General features: G+C 44.8%; 1 protein-coding gene across 2 annotated transcripts in view; it reads right to left on the reverse strand.

Annotated features, from left to right (window-relative positions):
- Positions 1–1,625: 1,625 nt before the first annotated feature.
- Positions 1,626–22,770, reverse strand: part of LOC126522375 (solute carrier family 41 member 1-like) — a 36,728-nt gene continuing 15,583 nt past the window's right edge. The window contains exons 5-9 of one of the 2 annotated variants that reach the window (XM_050171113.3): positions 14,892–15,038; positions 9,754–9,889; positions 9,150–9,223; positions 3,547–3,827; positions 1,626–2,185 (exon numbers count right to left, since the gene is read on the reverse strand). In XM_050171113.3, the coding sequence (XP_050027070.1) occupies positions 1,913–2,185; positions 3,547–3,827; positions 9,150–9,223; positions 9,754–9,889; positions 14,892–15,038 (911 nt within the window). In that variant the 3' untranslated portion in view covers positions 1,626–1,912. The remainder of the gene's footprint in view (positions 2,186–3,546; positions 3,828–9,149; positions 9,224–9,753; positions 9,890–14,891; positions 15,039–22,770) is intronic. The other variant, XM_055066384.2, reaches the window with a different exon arrangement.

Genomic DNA, 22,770 nt, shown 5'->3' on the forward strand with positions numbered 1-22,770 from the left:
CCGCCTACCTCCCCCTCCCCGGCTCCTTGCACCCAACGGACGGCGGCGCGCTTCCTCCCAGCTTTCCTCCCGTGCGCACGCGAGGTTGAACCGCGATCGTTGGCTCACCCTCGCACGCTCTCATTCGAAAGTACAGCGCACGGTAGGCGGCGACGGTGTAATCGCCTTTGGAATTTATTTAAATTATGGGGTTTTACGTGCCAAAACCACTTTCTGATTATGAGGTATGCCGTAGTGGAGGACTCCGGAAATTTCGACTACCTGGGGTTCTTTAACGTGCACCTAAATCTAAGTACACGGGTGTTTTCGCATTTCGCCCCCATCGAAATGCGGCCGCCTTGGCCGGGATTCGATCCCGCGACCTCGTCCCACGACACCATAGCCACTGAGCAACCACGGTGGGTGCCCTTGGAATTTATACGGCAGATCATAATGACGGCGAAGCCAATGGGTGACTGCAAAAATGCGCCTGGAGTGTCCATATAATTGCTAGCGCAAAAGAAGGAAACGTTATCTGGAGCTTCTGGTGTTCCTAAAATGAAATATTTATTCTAAAAATTAAATTATGGGGCTTTACGTGCCAAAACCACTTTCTGATTATGAGGCACGCCGTAGTGGATGACTCGGGAAATTCCCACCCCTTGGGGTTCTTTAACGTGCATCTAAATCTACACGGGTGTTTTCGCATTTCGCCCCCATCGAAATGTGGCCGCCATGGATTTTTATTCTAGCGTGGCGACTGCGCAGAAGGAGTTTTTGCCACAGAGCACCTGAATAGGTAAATTCAGTTCATGAAGAGACCCGCAACTGTACAGTAGACGTAAAACCCATAATTATGTGAAAGAAGTGATAAAAACACAAGAGAAAAGTTTTTCTAGCGTAAATAAAATAAATAAGGAAAATAGGTTCATGAAAAAAAGTTTGCACCATACACGACAGTTATCTGAAAGCACAAATTATCCATCACGCAAAATAATCAAGTATTAATTAGTGAATCTGGAGTCAGTATTTCAAAAAGGTGCATATAAGCAACATACTATCAATCCAGCAAAGCTAAAATTTACTTCTCCCGTGGATACTTCATACAAAAAAAAAACTCCACAAAAAGGTAGCTAGGGACTTCGCGCAATACGTAATAATTTCAATAAATACTTTTGAGATTCAAACATCAGTAAATAAATATAGAAATCTATAATCTTTACTTACTCACAAATAGATTTGCGCATACTGGTGACAGTTCTTTAATTCAGCTCAATTACTCACGGCGACTTTGTCCTACTAAAGTCACCTTTTCCAACGTATTGATACCTTCCTCAATATTGTCGGCTAATGTCGTCGCCGTACTTTCTAAAACTGTAATATTTCCTGTTCCTTAAATTTTTCAAAATTCCTTCGGGACCTGATGGCCAAGATTCGCAAAAGTTGATCAACTAATACATCGTCCTTTTACAATAGCCAGAAATTGCCTTTCGTACCTTTCATAATGCTCCTATACCCCGAGGTAGCGGTTGTTCAACGTCATGAAGCTGGCAGATTGCATTAGCTCACAAAAACAATAAAAAATGAGTGTTTTCTACATATATAGTATATACAGATTTACGTTTTGACGTGTGACGCACGTAACTCATAAGTCACATACGTTATTTCTATCTGATTCAAGTTGAGTTAGACAATTTTCATGAGAAGGATAATCATCAGAATCTGTGCAAGGACGCATTTTTTGCGTGTTCGTTTAATACTCGTTGGTAATTATCTCAATAAACACTAAGAAAGAAATGTATATGTATTATAGGCGCAAAAGACAAAGATGTCATCCGTGATCACAGAAGAAAGCGTTCAAAGTACGTTGAGATCACTTTTTGGCTGCAAGCTTTTGTTTCCCGGATGCCTTGCCCTCATTACAGGACATTGCTTAGCTAATGGTGGTATTGCCGTAGTTTGGGGAAGACGAGTACGGCCCTGGTGTGAGAAGAGCAGACGTTTCGCTGAGGGAACGTAACTCTTCTTCCTGAACGGCTGATTCGTCGCCCACATAATGGAGTGCCGCGTAGGCGAGTGTAAGGAATCCGGTGCCCAGGAAGTCACCACAGCCAGTCAGGCACGGGATAGCCGCGTTATCCGGGTCAATGCTCCAGCCCCACAGACGGTACACGACGAGACGTGCCAGGTACAGCAATACCACTACCTGCAGTGACCAAGGCAAAAAGGAGATTCGCGATCGCGTGACATTGTCAGAGCCACAAAGAAAAGTATCTACAACAAGTACCTACAAGTATACAAGTATCTACAAGTAACTACAACGTCACGATGGCCGAGAGGTAGTCACGGCCACAGGGTTAATATTGTGGGCAGGCGCCCCCACTCGAAATACTCATGCTGCAGTCTGTGTGACGTAGCATGAGGGATAATGTGGGCAAAGTCGTCACGTCGGCCGCCTTACAAGTATAGCGGAGTTCGCGCAGAGAGAAAGTTTTTGCAACGCCGCAGAACATTTGGCTACGTGGTGGTTCGTAGCTAACATAGATGACAAGAATATTCAGAAAACCATAGTGATTTATTAATGCGAAGCGCTTCCCCAGTCCCTACAGGCGACGAACATCGTCCACATCTGCGTAGCGAAAATAATGTTGAACACTCCTGGATGCGTTCGCCCAACGCTGTATGCTTTTACCAAGTCAAATGCTCATACCCATAATTACGAGCATGGCACGGTATAATACACGTGTTATAGATATATTGCGTTTGAGCCAAAAACAGTGGGCCGAAAATCGATAAAACAACACAAAGAACATCAGGTAGCCTTTCCCTGGTTTATTGTCCCTCTATAATTTACATGATCTATTCCAGTCACTTTGGCAGAAACAGAAAACATGAGAGAGTAAAAGAGAACAAGACAAGGCGGATGTAAAAAAAAAATAAAAACTGAAAGTCAGGAGAAACCGAAAGAAAGGATAATAAGAGAGTAAAAAAAGAACAGACATGTAGGAGGCCTGAGTATGCTCAGGACCATTAATTTGGCAATTACCAATTTTCCGTGTATTTAAGGCACTTGCAACTATGTTCAGGAGCTAGGGCACTAGCCAAGTGCTTCGTTTGGGCGCCGGCAGCGAAAATATACGAGGAGCAGGCCGTGTTTATCGTACACGTGAGCGGTGTGCTTCCGGAAGATGGCGCCACCCTATGAGTGCATGCCCAATATATAATTAGAAGGAAAGCTTGGCCGTGTCACGGTTACTTATGGATGGTAGCTTTGCGTGAGCGCCGCCAAAAAAAATACGTCGCAGTTTTTTCCCTGCATCGTATTTAGCAAAGCCAGTATACAATTTCGACATACTAACACCCAATGTCCCAATAGCCACGAGCTAGAAACAAACGACAATGTTATGCGACAGTTTCTGACTGAAACGAAAAATAAAAAAAAAATGTGTGATCCCCTGAACTCTGTTGTACGCTCCCAAATATACGACGTAGCAATATGCAAACAGAAACGATCTGTAAATAGGAAGGCGGCCTGCACGTGCACGCACACTGTTGTAAAAGACGCACCTGCGCGAGTGATGCGCTAATGTATGCTGCGAAGAATGTGATACTCATGGAGATTCTTCCAAAGCGTAGAACCCTGGAGAGCACGGCGAACAGTGTCTGGCCAGGCACCACGACACCGACGAGCACGTAGGCAACGTTGGCCATCTCGCCGCCCTGGTAGTACATCTGCAGCGGACCCACGCAGAGGGGCTCCCCCGCGGGCAACCGTCCCAGCACCGTCAGTCGGTTCAGGTAGCTGGACAAGCTGCAGCTGAACACGGCCGCAAGGTTCCCGCCCAGTGCTGCACGCAAAGACCATCGAACTCGTGAGCTATAGAGAGTAAAGTCATGTTTTATTACAGTCGATGGTAACAGCCAAGTCGAACCGCGCGATAATAAATTTTTGCGCGATATCTTGTCCCTTCTTCCTGTGGTAAGCATCACCAGCGGTGGGTGGCACGATGACAGCATCGTAAAATAATATATTACCCCAACTAAGATCTCCTTCGCGAATGAAGAAACTAAACACGCTCAGTGTCGTAACATGCCCGCACTGCTGTAATACAATGGCACGATGATTTTTTTATTAAAAGAAGCGGCGATACCTAAGAAGGGCCACAAAAACTTCATTAGGAAATGAAATACAGACATTGTTTATGGCATTTAACATTTAGAAAGTGCACAGTGAGTAAGGAGGAATGCCATAGTGAAACGCTCTGGATCAACTTTAACCCCACTGGAGATCTTTAATTTACTTAAATCGAAGTACACGAGCGCTGGTGCAGTTCACCCTCACGACTATGCGGCCCCCGCGGTCGGTAAACGAACCCACGACCTCGTGCACAGCAGTGGAACGCTATAGCCACAAAGTTACCTACATTTTTCTCCCCCCCCCCCCCTTCCCCATCGAAAGATACGCAAAGGAAGAATCACCAGTGCAACCATCACGACACATAAAGCATTCAAATGAACCACACCTGTAGAAAAAAAAAATAAAGTCAGCGCTGCTAAGCAGCTGTCGTTACAAATGGGCAAGGTGCTGCCAAGCTTTGTTTTGGTAGTTTGTTCCAAGGTCAGTTGTATGTGGACCGCTGTAATTCCCTAATACACTATGCGCTGCCACCATCGGAACGCTTTACCTTGATGTTACCGATAAGGCAGGGAAATGTCTTTTAAAGGCGTTCTGTACCACTCTTTATCGAAGTCTACAAATGTATTCAAAAACAGACTATATCAGAAACACCTTGCCACAAGCAGCTCTTCAATGCTTTCAGCAGAAGAGGAGCTATTCGCAATCAAACATAACAATCGCGGTGCTTCCACTCCTTCAGTCATTTGCACTGCAAAGCTACGACGGAGCGGAGTATGCCAACAACGCTCCGCTTACCGAACGTCACCGTGGCGCGCAGTTCAAATTTCATTTTGGATGTTCACGTACACGCCACTATTTCCAATTTTGGCTCCTACGAAGTAGCGAACGCGGCGAACGCGCTGAACCTCGTCGCCGCACCCCGAGGCGGCCGCGGTATCTACGCTATGCGTAGCAGACAGCAGCTACATGCAACTGCAGTGTTTGTTTTGTGCAGGATAAGGCTAGAGTGCGAGCTCCTACTCGCATGCTCCTGTAGGGCTGTGTTACATGGTGCGGACCGGCTTTGTGCTGCACCAGCTGGACCGATGGCTAGTAGCTGAATAGCTGATTAGAAAGTGAAGTATGCCAAGGCGTCTAACCAGGGGCGGCTAGGAATGAGCGAGCGCTGGCAAGGGTGTGCGTCGTCTCACCTTAAGTTTTGCGTGGTTCGAGGTTACTTGAGGGTTCAAAATCAGTCGAAATTAGCGAAGCCAGATGGCTATATGCGGCACCGATAAACAGGGTGGCCATATATAGTTTGATTCCTGTACGGGCGGCCGAGCGTCGGCAGACGATGGTCAGTTTCTTCCGGAAGTATATTATCGAAATTCGTATTATCGAAATTCGAAAGCATATGTTCCCCTGTTCATTAAACAGCGTCGATAAATGTACACTCTAAAAGTAACAAGAAGCGCATTAATTCAAACACTCTTCTTGAATGATGTTAGCTATTGGCCAATAGCAGCCGCGTATGGGAATGTGATGTATTACAAAATAAAGCGTCCAGAAAAGAGTGAAGGGCAGGCTTCTGTTGAAGAGACGGTGTTTTAAAGAAAGGTGACTTTGCGCTCCGTTTGCGAGCTCAACGCGCAACACGCGACCGCAAAATTTGGGAGAGATTTTCACAGCACGGTATACGCTATCCGCGGAATGTGTTTCTTCGCCATGACCGAGCGGTGATCCGGGGTCACTTCAAATGGTAAATAAAATGCGTCACAACTTGTATATGCCTAAAAAGGCGGTCAGAAGTTGTTTCACTTAATGAAAATCAACCGAAGCAGTCTTAGGAATGCGTCGGGTGCAGATATTTTCGAGCACATCGCACAGATGGCATGGTGGGATGTCGCCGGGAGACAATCACTGCCAGCGCAAGAGAATGCACAACATAGAGGCTCACGTTTGAAGACGTGTGGCGGAGCGTAGTTCTAGCGTGCACTTGCACACACCAAGGCGTTAGGTTACTTAGAGGACGAAGGGGCAGAATTGAGTTTGGACGTTCGTAACCCGTTGTAGTAAGCACGGTGAAACGCCTCTACAACGAAAGCCTCGACTACAAGATGACCTATAACGAAGGGTTCATTAAGATTAGGGGAAACCTTTCACATGTACTGAATTCCCCTATCTTTCGTACTAAATAAATTTAATGAACATTCTGATTCTGAATGCCTCTACAACGAAGACCACTACAACAAATTTGACCGCGCAACGAAGGAATTTAGGCATTTCCGACGGCTGAATTGTTGCTTTAGAATGAACGCCAAATACCAGTGCCACCTCTGTCCTCTGCAAAGGTAATTGAGCTGCGCTCTGCATTGACGGTAATGGCAGCGTTGTGGACGCACTTGAGGAGCTTGCCGATATTAGCTAGTGTTACGGTCCTTCGGCATTGCTGCAGGAATGACTGAACACATGCGCTGCTTGTTGTAAAACAGGAGTCACTGCGATGCAGGCCAAATATGCCCTGTCTATTACGTAAAAATATTATTCATACTGACTATTGACAATTTCTTCAAAGCCTTTTAGGTGGAAAGCACGCGAATGTCAACGAAGGCAACAATGATGATGATAATGATGATGTGGGGATGTTTAATGCTGTGAGATGGTGCTATGTAACATGGCGTATGTAACATGGCAGTAAATGGGCCTAAAATCATCGCAAAATGGCAAAACTATCCAATAAAAGTATGGACATGTACACGTGGAGGCGTTAAATGTTTAAGAATTGACAGTGTTCGGAAGAAGGCAACAATGATGACGAGGCTAGCCTATAAGCAAACCAAGAATTTTCATGGCAAGGTATAGCCGTGGGCCATAGCGGCATTCGACGGTCTGCAGCTTATTCTTGGGCCCTATAACGTAAAACTATTCCAATATGTTTTTATTCCAATCTCCTGACGTGAATTTTGCGTAACCGCCGACGCAAGCATCGGGCGGTCACCCGCATGGTTGTCTCAACAAACCAATCAAATGCTCCCCTCGTTCATAGGAGGTTTGCTTGAAAAACGAATAACATTGCCTGCACTGAGCGGCTTGTCTTATCTAATTGGCTCACAAGAGGCGAGGAGCATGCTCAAGTGGAGATGGATTCGATGGGGCCGAGCCACTGCACTGAATATTCATAACCGGATGAGGAGGGTGGTGCCGGCGTCTGCGATTGGTACGCTTTCTCTTACTTAGCTTGCGGTGGCTCGTCGACAATCGCGGCGGCATGGAACGGAAGCTTAAGATTGGCGCTAAAACCAATCCTCAGCAAAGAAGAGTTGGCAGTACGAGGTCGTAAACGTGCCCAAAGTTTTCGAAAACGTTATACGGCCAAGCAAAAGCTTTATTACACGCAAATAAACCCATGCTGTACGGCAGGAGCGAGTAGCCAGTGCCTGAGCTATCGTCGGCAGCCATCTTTTATTCATTTCGGAACGGGGCAGCCTGCGGCTATTCAGAAGAAAATTCACTTTTGTTCGGCATATTAATGCATCTTTAACGCGTACGCGTCACTTTGACGCGGTAAGTTTTTGCTGTTTCGTGACGTCACCCGAGATGCAGGTGAAGTGGGTGCAGCCTGAAAACTTTTTACCAATAGCCGTGGGCTAATGACAAAAAGGCGTTGAATCAGAAATAACTATTTTTGTTTTGTTCGATCAAATTATGCATAATCAGTGTATACACGTAATATCAGATGGGGAGCTATCGCGGTTTTCGTGACGTCGCGTGACAGACAGGTGAGTGGGGGTGGCCGAAACAAAGTTGTTGACCAAACTCGGTGGGATGATTGCAGAATTGGAATAGAAAGGTTTGGAATAGTTTTACGTTGCAGGGCCCCTTGCGTCGCCGCCGCGTTATTCTATGGACCATGTCGTGCACCTCGGCCCAATAAGGTCGGCTACAGTCACACTTTCCGTCAAACAAAGTGTGCACAAATAATTGGTGCCTTACTTCAATATATATAGGTACATTTAGAACTCGTGTCAAATGATGGTTTTCCTCTGATGAACGGGCTCACCTTGCTCTTCTGTATGCGGTGCACGATGTGCGCGTTTAAAATGAAGTGACTTATATAGCGAAAATTCGTCAAGGTGCAGTATTTCGTTATAAAGGCCTCTAACTATAGTCCTATTTGGCTTTGTTGTCTGTTTCTTGAACAAATTGATGCATGCCCGCTTGCACCATCAGTAAAGTGGTGGGAAAAACATAGGACAGTGGACATGGGGTATTCGAGATCATTCCACCAGAATGTTTGCTATATACATGTACCTGTAGTTAAGACTTCCAAAAAATGAATTTTCGGGGAACAGCCCGTTCACAATTGGAATCTTCCAACGCGGTAGCAAAGGTCCTAGAATCCCCGAATTGGGTTTGAATTCTTGGACAACAGAATATTATATCGTGAGGTCGATATAGATGCTTTCGGCGACGTAAGAAATACAAGGGACATAAATGCGCCGCAGTGTGAAAAGTGTTCGCGTATATTGCGAGAAGAGTCTGAATTTCAACGAGCGGGTCCTTTATTAGCGAAAAATAACTCGTCTATAGGACTAACGATATTAAAGACACATACAGACTAAGTTCTCAAATTGAAGTAAATCTTCTGTCGTGTAAGGAAGCGCTTCTTTGCCTTACTTTGATGTACTGTGCATTTATTTTTGACGTGTTGATATATCGTGATTACTGGAGTGAGCAACCCCGCGAGAAACAATAATAAAATAAAAGCTCTACAATATATTTTCATAGCAACGAAGAATCAGGACAAACACATAATCGGAGCAGAGTTAAATGAGCGAGTATAAAAAGACGCGCATACGGAAGTATGGCTTTGCAATAAAATACTGCTGCTTGGTACCAAGGACATAAATTTCGACCTCGACTAGCTAACTAACTGAATTACGTTTTCACCGGCGTTCACTAAACGAAAAAGAAAACGCACTTAGACTTCAAATGCAAACGTGTCTACGTCAACAAACTGACATAATAAGGAGTAATAAAGTGCATATCTCACCATTGACCGATGACAGGTGCAGAGCGATTGGCGGATACGTTATAACGGCGTAATCCAGGATGTATCCACCGAAGCTGCAAGTACGTATACGGGTTCATAATGGCAAACAACGAAGTGGCACTTTGGGAGATTGATATAAATGCCGCGCGGAACAGCATTGGCCTAGTCGTTTATTTCCCCTCGCCATCTATGCGACTCATGCACTTCGCCGCAGTTATCGTCAGGTTATCCTGCTAAATATACGTTTCTATATAAGCTTATATGTTCAGCGATGCTCTGCGGAAAAAAATAGTAATGTGTGGTATTTTAAATATATTTACCTTCGGTCCCTTTTCTTCCTCGTTCCTAGTTTTGAACATCACCTTAAGAGTAAATTGTGTACTTTTATGTGCCAAACCACGATTTGATTATGAGGCATGCCGTAGTGGGGCACCTGGAAATTTCGACCACCTGGGGTTCCTTAACGTGGCCCCAAATTTATGTACACGGCTGTTTTCGCGTTTCGCCCGCACCGAAATGCGGCCGCCGTGGCGCGTATTCGATCACCTTAGCATTGAGGAACGCCATGATTTCAGCGAGAGTAACTGGTTCTGCATAGGCCCACCTGGAGACCGTGAGGGCGACGATGATTGGCAGCCAGCCGACGCGCAGCACCACTCGGGACACGCTGTTGCGCCGAGCCAAAATTATCCACACTGGCAACACGCCCACGCACAGCACGATCACCAATGGCGCCAAATCTGCACGAGGCCGTCAAGCATGCTGAATGTGGCGCGTTTTGAGGGCTGGCGTCATGCACCCAGTAATGTCTCAATATATAATTTGTCAACGTTTCTGCCTCCCTATCTGTTCACTGTTTTTATCCGTTCTTACCTTAGAGAAATTGTGAAATTAGCTGATGAGCGGTATGCGCGTGTAAACAACCAAATATCAGTATATTTTCTACGAATACCTTCAGCTATCTGTGCGCACTTAAGAAAAGCTAAAGTGCAGACTGCCTGTTAGAGAGTGGACTGCCGAAGCAACTTTGTAGTAAAACAGGGTGAGATGGCTGGATGATGTAGCTCTCACAAGTGCAATAACGGAATAAGAACAGGTAGACCCGGTTATGAGAACGTGAAAAACCCTGAAGAAAGCAAGTATATTTTTTTTTTAGCGAGAGTGCCCTTATTGTGGCTGAGATTCACTTTTGATTGCCACAAGCGCGCATGAGGATAGTGTCAAGAAAACTAGGCAAACCGCAGTGTCGAAACATGAAGAGGCTAGCAACCGTAGGCAATCCTAATCATGACTTCACTTGAATTTTCTTGGCACTTTTCTTCACTTGGACTATTTCTTGGCATCTATGACACATTCTTCCGATTTTCTTCGTTACCGTTTTCCTGTCCGCTATGTACCTCTGATGCTGTCAAACAGAAGATATACGTCAGTATACCCGTCACTTGAACCGCACATATCGCAAGACGCGTGACAGCCGATTTCGAGCCACCACTTAAGACTATGAACAATACGTGCTATCTCAGCCGCGACGAAGCAATGTGCATTTCAGTCGACGAAAGATACGTGGTGAGCCTTCCAGAACAAACAATTGTGTAGCGGCTGGCACGTGAAATGCCCTTCTATGTCAGAGGGAAGCCTTGAAGCACTCAGAAATTCGATCGTATGAACCACACCTGCCATCCTGCGAGCTTTAAAATTCGTAATATTTCGCTAACCGATGGGGAGACGGGGAAATAGAAGCAATTTATTTAAAAGCCTTCACACTGCACACCCATTTTTCGGGATACTTGCGCACTTTCTTAAAGTGAATTTACCTTTCTCTGGTACGCTCAAGAAACATTAAGCGTGAGGTAGCAAACGGTGACAAGCAACACATCGCTTTTATATCACAGTGATATGTTCTGCGACTGCTTCTCGAGCATGTATGTATAAACTTGTTTTAAGCAAGTACCTTCTTGCATTCTTTTACCATGCATCGGAAAACTTCCAATAAAGGGTTTGGTGACATACGAATGCAACATTTTCACGAACAGAAATAATTTTCGTATAATCTTGCCCAGCATTCGTAAAATCATAAAACGAGTCCAAATTGAAAAGTTAACAAATAATTCAGCAGTTGGCCGGTAGAATATTAAAAAAAGAACTTAAGAATTGAATTATGGGGTTAAACGTGCCAAAACCACTTTCTGATTATGAGGCACATCGTAGTGGAAGACTCCCGAAATTTCGACCACCTGAGATTCTTTAACGCGCACCTAAATCTAAGTACACGGGTGTTTTCGCCCGCATCGAAATGCGGCCGCAGCGGCCGGAATTCGATCCCGCGACCTCGTGCACAGAAGTCCAACACCATAGCCACTGAGGAACCACGGCTGGTCCGGTAGAATATAAACATCACAAAAGAATACGGTTTGTGGAAACGTGTGCGCAGCCGTCAATCGCATCTATTGACGCATGAATAGATGCAGTATAGAAAAATTAAGCCGAGACATTTAAGGCTGCTGACGTGTGGGAAAGCGAAAGCATTTTAGCCGCGCTGGTGAAATGTCTTTTTTTTTTTCTGCGCGTTCTTTCTGTGCACAAGCGATCGCCTGCGTTCCGCGCCTCGCTAAGAGCAAATTAAAACGAGACAAGGGTCGCAACGAGCTCGGTTGTCCGCGAGGAGTTCACAACTCGCTCAGCGGCATTCAATTGGAGATTAAAGCATTTTATTTTAAACACTCCTTTTATACACTGGTGACGTGGCGCCACCTCCTACCCATTGGCTGTGCCGTCACGTGCCCGACGACGCACGCACTAGGCACACATTCAGTTAGCCAAAACCATGGAGCTGGCATGGTGTCGAGAAAGCGTGCTCGTCTCCCATCCCGGAGGCCTGGGCTCGACTCCCACACACTGATATTCTTTTAAAATGCATTGTTTACTTTGTTTGCAGCATTCTCCATTGGAAATTTGACGTCAGTTAGAATATCTTTTGATGTGGTTTTACTCTTTGGCATCGGACATTTTTGGTACTATCATTCGATGATGCCGCCGACTGCAGCGCCGAGTTTGCGCGTAAGGGGGCATGTAATATTTTCACATTAAAATGCATGCATGGCAAAGTACCTTTTTCAAATATAGACCAGCTGCTATGTACGAAGACCCCGAATTCCACTACTGCCTGGCTAACTGAGTGACTTGAACTGGGAGAGATGGTGACGTGCCAGTAGTTTTTTCCAAGCAAGTACAGATGTTCTCACAAACTAAATGTTTGTTTTTGCTGGCTCTCATAGAATCTGTGGCGCAGGTTTAGTTCCTTCAATCCGAATCATTTCTGAAGAGCTTAAATGAAAAAAGAATTCGTTGGCATCGGAGCAGGTGGGTTCTCCGGGTATAAAAAAGGTAGCACTGGAACTGTTAGATCTATTGTTCTATCAAGAAAGTTTGGGAAAAAGATAAAACAACTAATATATTCTGACCTAAGCACAGCCAGAGACAAATGAGAAGAGGGGATAATGTGACGCAGGAGGTTGCATGTTTGGCAACGGGTATCGTATCACAAGAGATGCCCCAGTTCTTATGTGCTATTGAGTTCATCTTTGTTTCCTTTAACATCGTCTTATTTTGTGTACAAGATATAATGAAACCCCATTCACAGTCTCCAACCACCATGCAAACGTTCCTCTGAATCAAATTAACTTGAAGGAAAAATAGAGATGGAAAGCCAGAGTACACATTACCATAATTTTATTACATCATCCAGTTATATGTGTTCCTGCAGCCGAGAATGACGCAGACACATAAAGCCCAATGGGCATTACAGGGTCAAGGAAGATACGGTTTCGAGGCTTTCATATCCTGCATTTCAAATCCACCACTCTACGGACAATGAAACAGTGACAGCAGCAGCTACAACGTTACAAGAGACACCGCCACTGCATCCGAACAAAGCAACAACAATAGAACGTAAAAATTTGTTTCGCCAAATTTTTTAGGCTTCTCCACGAAAAATAGAACTGCCTTCCGCTATTTACTGACAAATGCAGACAAGCAATGATTCTCTCTTCGTACTGGATAGCGGGCACACTCTGGCGGATCAATGTTTATGCCATTCGGGTGCTTAGTTCGTGCTTGTGACTTCGAATCTGGGCTGCAGCGGGAGTATAGGACGGTGACAATATGCCGAAAATAAAACAGAAACAAGTAAGGTCACAGTTTTGCCCGGATGGCAAAACATTCAGAGAGAGAACTAAGTCTCACACCATTAAAATCGAGTTCGTAGTTTGATAACGATCATTGATTGAGTAAGCATTCGATAAATAAATAGACGAGCGTGATGTCATGCATTCAAAGACACTCATGAACCGAGTTCAGTCGATAACCGGGGGACCGAGCCCTCACAACGCTGGCCTGATGACGTGTGCCAGCAATCTAGAGCGCGCACATCTTGCCCAAAGCGAGGAGATCGTGTTGTCACACACTTTGTCATTTTTGAACAGTACCGCGGTTACAACACACAATAGTACACGCGACTTCAAACACTGGGCACGTCGAAAGGCAGTGCGCATGAAGCCTTCTCATCTGCCTCTAAATTCGCCGTTTACTTTGACTCTCTTTTGTAGGATTATAGAAAGAAAGGTAACTTTTGCTGTCCTTAAATAGCAATTCGATGTTATTATGACATGTCTCGGCGATATGAAGTCAGGCGGAAAAGATCCGAGAAAGCTTCACTGCGCTCTTTTTGTTGGCCGTCATGTAATCTCTTGTGGAGGTTTAGATAACTGAAACTAACTGATTTGTTAAAGAGACTCAATCAAACAAAACGTTCGCTTCAGAACTTTGGCTTCGTCTAGGCAAATGTACTTCCAGCCGATCCGCTTTTCTTTTTAGCAAGGGCGAACAAATTCCGTGTGAGTCGCGAAAGCGGAACGCCCCTACACTCCGCACGATTATAATGCATCTCTGAGACCCATGCCTTCCTTCAACAGTAAAACAAACCCATTTCTGAGAGAGACTGCATCAAGGAAAACGTTTGCATCAGAGTTTTCGCTTCATCTAGGCAAATGTACTAGCCGCCGATCCGCTTCTCTTTTTTGCATGGGCGAACAAATTCCGTGTAAGTGTGAGTTGCGAAAGCGGAACGCCCCGACACTCCGCACGATTATAAGGCATCTATGAGACCCGTGCCTTCTTTTAACAGTAAAACAACTCTTAGCTCCCGAAAGGAAGAAGGTTTTTGGCTATCCGGAATAAGCAAGTTCACCATGTACGTTAACGCGCCCCCAAGAATACTAAAAAAAGTGTGTGCAAAAGACCGTGAGGATGACATCACGATGTAGTACACTCGTGTTCATGATAAAGTTTCCGCGTCGGGCTCATTTGCCGGGTAGACACGTAATATCAACGCTGCAAAATACGTCCTATAATAGCAACAGTTCGATAGCGTTTAGTTATATGCATTGTGAAAGCCTCGCTCCTTATGCATACCAAAGCGTGAGTTAGATCTGCACAAGTTTTAAAGAACGCTGTTCGTGGCCAGCTTACCGCGATGCCTGGTCTGTCACTATCAGCACCCACGCGCGTTCACGCCCATGCACCTCCACACACTTGCACATGCACTCACGCACACGGAGCTTGCACATGTGCTTGCGCTCAAGAGGTGTTTGAAAACGGGGTGTAGCGCTTGCACACCGCTGCGAAAATTAATTGAACAGCCTTTCCTGTAAATAAATAATAATAAACATGGTGGTATACACCTACATGGCCTGTACAGCAGGAAGGATGAGTAACCGGAGAGCAAGAAGAGCGTGGTCAAGTCGCCAAAGGAGGCGGCAATGGCCGGTGCGATGTTGTCCGGGTTCTTATCGCACTTGGTGGACACCACAACGACGGCGGACATCACGAGGCCTGCGATGAAAGAGCATCATGAATCGGCAGCCACGCTGGCACAGTGCCGACCACGTTCGACTTCTTTCTACGCGAACTAATGAGATATTAACTTGACTGCCGCGAGAAAAATAACGCTTGAAAATGTTGGATTTGAAGACATGGTGCGTCACTTTTCTCACTGGCTGGGAGTTACGGGCTAGGCACTCAAGTACGTGACGTTTAGGTTAGCTCAATATTAACCAACGAATAATGATATCATTTTGTATTGTGTTTGGAGTGCGCATAGTAAATTACATAAGCATGATATTCTAGAAAAATTCATTTCGGTAAGTATGCTTTGTTGGACCAAGTATGCTCGAGTTGCCTCATCTCGTATCGTATGGTGTTTGTGAGTGTCATAATTTCCCTAAAGCAAAGCCTGTGTCCCGAAGAAAAAGCACTGAAAGAAAACAAATACCTCGTTTATTGAATAGATAGCTTCTTGAAGTGTCGCATGATCTCCAACATGTAGTTTCCCTCCCGTTAAAATAGACAACTAGCTTTTATTGTACCGAATAAACCTGGTCGTGTTTTTGTTCTGATAGAAACTGTGTGAGCACTTGAGGCAAATTTCCGCCGTCACCATTACTTTCCGCCTAACTAACAGGCGCCGTAAGGTCGCGTCCGCACGTGGTATGGTGTAGGAGCGATAGAAAGCATTCGAGGGTGAGGGAAGGAGGATAGTCGCTTGATGTAGCAGCGTCTTCTTACGCGCGCAAGGGATAGGGTAGCGGTACAGGCTAGCGCGCATATCTACTACTTGGGCCGCGGCATCGCATGGCGCGGCTCAGAACAGCCTCGCGCCCCTTGCGAGGTAAACCGTGGGGTTATCAGGCCCCGCACACTCTCAAGTTCAACAAATGGCCACAGAGGGCGAAAAATCAATCGAGGCGCGTTTCAGCGTAAGCGCGCAAGTTGAGCTACTGTAATTTGGTCGAATAGTTTAATTCGTGCTTTCTCTGCTAGGGGCGCTGAACATGCTGAATTTTTTAATTTACACAAACCATTGACATGAACAATCGAGGTGTCTAAGGATGCTTTTTTACCTCAGGCAAATAGGCAGTTGATTTTCTTTTAATTTGATTGTTGAAGCTGCTTTTTAGTCATAGCGTCAAGGTTTTTGTGCTCTATTAACCACCGACAGCCGACAGCCTATTGGTATCGATGTGTTTCCTGGCCGTTGGCGTTCAAATACTACGGCGGTAAAACATTTTCGAAAGCATGCTGGTTTCGTCTGCGAGTCATTACATAGACTTGCTGTAAAAAGGTCTACTCTTGTCAAAGAATAGTGCCTCATTTTGTTTAGGCGTTGACTATAATATAGAATGCGGCGGAGGTTGAGGGAGTACGCTTGAAGGTACGTTTTTATGCCGTTGACCTCCGTAACACCGTAAGTACGCAAACCGATGTCGCAGAACACCCGATGCATCATTGTGTGTTCTCCGTCATCGCGTGTTTGCTGTATGCCTACTAATTCTTCATTTCTTCAAGTGTTTTGTCCTTGTTCTCTTGTGCTTCACTTACAGTATGTCGTTCCGTCAGCTGTAATGCTCATTTGCAAAACCAATACGTTTGATAAGACGCAGTGGTTATCATAATTTCACTACACGTGTATTAAGCTGGCACATATGGTTCAGATACAGATACCTGTATGCGAACTTGCACGACGTTGATGCGGAGATTAGGATAATTATGACACCCGTAAGGAAGAGGCAGCTGACGGCCGTATAAGCTGTTGCGTTCTTTCCGCCAAACTACCCGGCCTGGTAGTGCTGTAAAGATGCTGTATAAAAGTGACACGCGGTGACAGGGAAATTATTATACTTAGCAGCCGACCGTACGTTTTGTAGCTTAGGTCTTCTTTCTTGTGCGTTTGTGCTACCCTTATTAATGAGCCATCTCTTGACTATGTTCTTGACTATGTAACCGCGTTTGTGTGGATGCGTAGACGTGTGCTTTTTGTTGTACTTGTAAAATGCAAATAAAATATTTTCAGGCTTACTCAATCTTTGGTGTCGTGTGCCTTTATTCCAGTCGAGGCCATCGTGCCATCTGGAAACCGCATTCTGTCAGTAGCCCTACACGAAATGCAACAGCTGGAGCGCGGCGGCACTACTCGGGATGCCCTTAAAAGTCAGTTCAGAGTGTGCCTTAACTCGATATGACTCAGCGCTACATGTATTCTGCTGCGCCTCGATCGTGCTCCCGCCAGTTTGGTTGCTGTGTGGCAAACGTAGCGCCTACATTAATATGTAAGCGCTACGTTTGCTACACAGCAACTAAACTGGCGGGAGCACGATCGAGGCGCAGCAGCCAGAAACCCAGTAAAGCCACAGAAAACCTGGTAAAGCGTGTGCAAACCTGGTGAAGCGTGTGCAAAACCCCGTTTCCGTTTCCTGTTGTACAGCGCCACCTGTGGTCACATACTTTAGTTCACGACGCCACCGCTACGCTTATTTCCGTAGCACTGTGGAAGGTACAGTTTCCCTTCTCTAAGTTTGTATAGGTGTTCTGTGGGGTTATGCTCAATGTGTATTCGCGCGCCCCGATCGCGTTGAAGAGTGAGGCAGACTGAAAAGGAATTCGCTCGCCGCTGCTGCCGCTCTTCACCACGCCAGCGCTCTGGCGGCGAATGTCCGCGCTCATCGAGTGAGAGGTGTGATGTTTGCCTGTGAGCGCATAACGCCCAGCTTGTTCATTTATTTAGCAAGCGAATTTTTATAGCCACTTATATGGCCGATAAAACTGCTAACCTTATTTCGTGTTGCTTTCTCATAATTTGAAATCACAATAAATGCTTGCCTTTCAGGCAAAACAGCGAATGTGCACAGCTTGGCAGGTTTTGGTAAATATAGATTGTTTTCTTATAAAACTTGTGCCCTTGCAAGCGGCGTCACATGCCACATACCCTGTATCGATGGTGTGTTCAGTAGGCAAAGAAGGCGCTGCCTATGAATTTGCTTAGAGAAGGCTAGGAACAATTTACATGTATATTTTGATTCTCTATATTCCATCATGCAAACAATTTTTCTTTAGTGTTCGCTCCTAATTAAAAAATTACCTTCGCGAGTAGTTCACGGATTCTCAATGCGGTGTTTCTCGCCATCCATTATGTGGTAATGGCGCCTTCTCACGGCTGTGATCTTGTACACCGTGGCAATATCACGGCATCCCACATATTCGGCACGCCGAAGGTCAGTCACGGCGATAAATGAGCTGTGAGTGACAATCGGAGGAGCGTGGTGGCCATTTTCTTTCTGCGTTACCAGGTTGCACAGGTTGAAGTACAATGATAATGACTTTAAGAAACGCAAAACATGAACAGGCAACAATGTATTCTGTCATCCTTTATTCCTGCAATTTTCTTGTTTTCGTTTTCCCCCGCCCAGATCTGTATCAACTCGACCAACAGTGTATGTTGCCAAGTTTTCACACATAGACATTTCAGTATAGGTAGCGTTTTTTATATATGGCGTCTCTCTTAAGAGGAAGCTGTAGCTCGGTAGCTCCTTTATAAATACATGTAAAAGGAGAAATCGTTTTTCTCGTCAACCACCACACCCAATTCGACGAGGTGTTGCATTTAAAAGAAAAGCTTACAAGTCTAGTGACTGTTACTTACGAATTTTCGACTTAAAGGGACACTAAAGCAAAACAATAAATCAGTTTAGTCTAATGGAGCATTGTTTGAGAACCCTGCAGGCAGTCATTTCAAAAAGATTGTTTGATTATTAGATGAGAAAATGAAGGTCCAAGTATCAGTATTTGAATTTCGTGCCTCAACCCCAGCGCCGGTACGTCAGCGTGACGTCAGGGATCCCGAAGAATGTTTTCACATTTGGGCCGCGTTCGCTGAATAAAGGTTCCCGAAACTTGACATGTTTAATATATGGTTCCTTTCGAACACAATGTAGTCAATCTATACCGCTATATATAATTAGTAGGCCCTAGAAGATGCCATCAAAATCTTTGACGTCACAGCCCCCAGGTGCGGGAACTCATGTAGGCGTCGCCACCCGTATTTCGTTTTTGCGCTTTTTCTGCCTTACCAAACGTCTTATCGTTGTAAGAGTGGTGTTTTTGGTGTTGTAGAACGGTAATTTACTAATGCAGAAGAAATCATTTTTCAGTTTAGTGTCCCTTTAAGTAGTCAATTTTTAATAAAAATTGTGTAAAGTTGCAAATTTTCGCAAAACAGAGCTATCAAGTTTCACAAAACGAAATTAGCCAACGAAACCTGCCGTGACCTGTTCGGGCCTTTAATTTAGGATTTCTGTGGCATTTTGTTAAGAAAATGAAGGCTTGCTCGATGTTCATAATTTTGTCAAAGGCGTCTTCCCCCTTTGTCGTGCCCCGTGTCTTGTCAGTATATGGGAGCAATTCAAAATTTTAGCGTGTGTCGTCAAAGAAGTGTCTCTTTGCTTAGCCTACAGGAATTATGATTCAGGCACGGAATAGACCCGCAAACAAAGAGGCCCAACGGACATTTTAGCTGACTAGTGGCTGCTTTGACATTTTAGTGTTAAGATCGACATTTTGATCAGATACATTACTGCCACTTCAATGAAGCTCTAAGAGGCTCGGAAAGAGTCAATTTTTGTGCTGCAATTCACTGGCTTTTTGATATGACGTAGAATACCACTTTGTTCACTGCTACCTAGACGAAATGTTACTGCAGGTAATAGAACATCGGAAACCGACGTTATCATGACAATGTGTGTATCCGCTGCCCTAGACAATTTATTTTATTTCGCACAAAACGTCGTTTGAAATGATTGTTGACACTTCTGCAGTTTCCGTAGTTCAACAATCACTAAATGTTTGCCCGGAATCAGCAAAGGTCATGGAAGCTAGTACAACTGATGCACATGTAAGCAGGGAAGCAGCAGCTAAGGAGAGCCTCAACCATTCAAAGGCCCCTGAAACGGTTCGAACAAATTTTGTAGACGCGTAGGGTACAGCTAAAGTTAATCGTTCGCACCACAATTTGTGTGAAACGTCTCATATTAGGAGAGCTACGGACGATTACAAGTTACCCTCCTCCATAGTCACGCATTTTCTTCTTGACTTGTTCGTCGAGTGATCGGGGCTAAGCTCCGCCTTCACTGGCTCTGCGTCATGATGGCACGTCGTGTCGTGGGCTTCCGGTTCTCTAGGAACGAGCTCGCGAAGCCTCTCCAAACTCTCCGTCAGATGCTTGACAGTCGACCCCAAGCGAGAGCTATCGAAACAGCGTGCGCTGCGAGCATTCTGTCGCAGCGCCGACAGTGTCTGGTATTCCGGTAACCACATCTGAGCTGGGCGTTACGACGGATGGCTGGAGGCGTAAATTCAAGCTGATGAGTTTACTTTAGCGTAGACGTACGATGAGCGCCCTGATCGGTCTGCACAGTCCAGCCACCTGTTGGCGCAGAGCTTAACCAGCCAAACAAGGCGCTAATATTGTTCTAACCAAGTGTAAAACATTTTAAGCATTTACAGAAACAACGAGTTAACGATTACACTCCAGCGAAAAATTTACTCCAGCAACAAAAAGGAGTACATTTCGTTGCTGCTACTGTGTGTGGTTGAGCTCTGTGCCACCAGGTGGCTGCACAGTGTAGAGCATTCACATTTGCACTTCAGTTCATCCCGTGAAACGATGGTCAAACGGCCAGGCCCTGTCGCCTTGCGCTTGCGTTTACCTTAATACCGGACTCGCGAAACGCTCTTGCGTTAGCAATCTTCCGGTGTAAAGGTACGGTCGCAAACGCGCAAATTCTGGCGCCGATCGGAATGCGGCAGTCCGATGCGCTACAGCCAGTCCGCTCGTCTGCTGCGTTGCAGAGGGGCCTGCTGTCGCAGCGTGACATATTGCCAGTCGACACGTTTGCAGTCCACAACGCAACGAAGTCGAATCGTAGTGCTCGCGAAAAGATTGAGACCTACGCTGACCGCGGAGCTCTCGTCAAAATGTGGCACATTGTAACACAAGCAGACGACGCTTGCTGTGTGCCGGAAGTGCTTAGGTATAGTGAGAAATTTATCCTTTGGATTCCCTTTGTGTTACTTTCTTTTTATAGAAACAACATTCCAACTAACATTCCATATAATACAAACATCATTCGTTCACCGTAAAGGAGGAAAAATCATCGATGACGCGCCCTGTGCAGCCAGTCGGATAGATCGCCCTACTGCCGTGAATTGGGTGATTTACGTCATATGGGTAGAGGTGGCTGAAAATTACGCCGACCTCTGTCGGCGTAATTGTACAAAATCGCCAAAATCTTTTCAGGCCCCCTTTATCTGGTAGCTCAACAATTTTGTTATGTCTCACCGTGCACCGCCTACAGGATATCTAACAGTGGACTCACTTTCAGAAGGTCAATGTGTGTTCTTGAGGCTCCCTTGTATTCAAAGACAAAATAACAAGTTGCTTAAACGAAGGAAACAACTTGAAATGTGGCAAGTATAAAAGCACCAGGTGCGCGATGATGAGAACGACGAAGCCTGCAGGCTTTATCACGCAAGCATCTGCTGGTTTTCAAGGTCGACCTTTTCGTGAAGATCATAGTTACGCATGTGAAAAAAGTAAAGGTAAACAGACTAATATGTCAATGTGTTTTGTTGATGAAGATGTTTTTGTTTCGTCACCGACGGCATCAAGCTTACAGTTATAGGATTAAGAAGAACCTTTACGATTTGTCCAGCTCCGATGCCACCTATTCAAATATATGTCAAACTTATAAATGCTTTTCTGAGACAACCCTTCAACGATTTCAATGAAACCTGCTTATTTTAGAGATGAAACTCAACTCTAGTGGCTGTTATAAGCGAAATGTTGATTTAGGGCATGATATTTTATACAAGGATTTTAAAAATTTTAGGTATAAAAAAATGAAACCACCAAGTTCACAAATTTGTCCCTCTGCGTCAAAAATAGGTATTGCGGTTCCATAAACTGCATTTGCTAGAACACTTAGATTGAACCAATTTGAGTTATACATTCACAGCTTACGTGAATTTATCACAATGTCTACAAGGATTTAGCAAAAATAATATTCACTTATGAAATGTATGCTGGAGAGCGATACTCAAATACGTGAATTTCTCCGCTTTAGGTAAGTTGTTAGATGCAATTTACAGCATTGTTATGTCATTTTTTATTGCAAAGTTAGTGTTGTAAACTTCATAGTTTCGCTTTCTTAAAGCTTGCGATATTCGAAAACATTTTATTAATATATCGGCGACTTCAATCAACAATCCACTTTCAACAGTCACTAGATTTTAAAGGTTTTTTTTCTTAAATACAATTAACCTTATCAAATTTGGTGCAGCGGTTGTTGAAGAAAACGGTTTCTATTTTTCCAGGTATTCACATAGGAGCACTCGAGCTATAGCTTTCTCTCAAATCTTACACATATATTTAGGTATCTCCTTCATATGGAAGTAAAACTTCAGGCAGATTATACTTTGCCTGTTGAGTATATGCAGCGTGATATGCCCAGAATTTTGACATAAAATAAAGGAACTGCTTCATGCTCTAGCACGCGCTGTCTTCCTAATGATAATCAGGCTGATTGGACGAGGACTGCCGAAGTAAACAGAAAAATAGCCTGTCCAGAAAGGTCCTTTATTCTTTTTACTTCGAACCGCCTGTGACATTTTGATGGTTTTGTACTAGATATCTGTTCATACACATCTCTGAAATGGTAATGGAACGTTGTGCCGC

This window comes from Dermacentor andersoni, chromosome 6 (assembly GCF_023375885.2).
Source record: "Dermacentor andersoni chromosome 6, qqDerAnde1_hic_scaffold, whole genome shotgun sequence".
Taxonomy (NCBI): Eukaryota; Metazoa; Arthropoda; class Arachnida; order Ixodida; family Ixodidae; genus Dermacentor; species Dermacentor andersoni.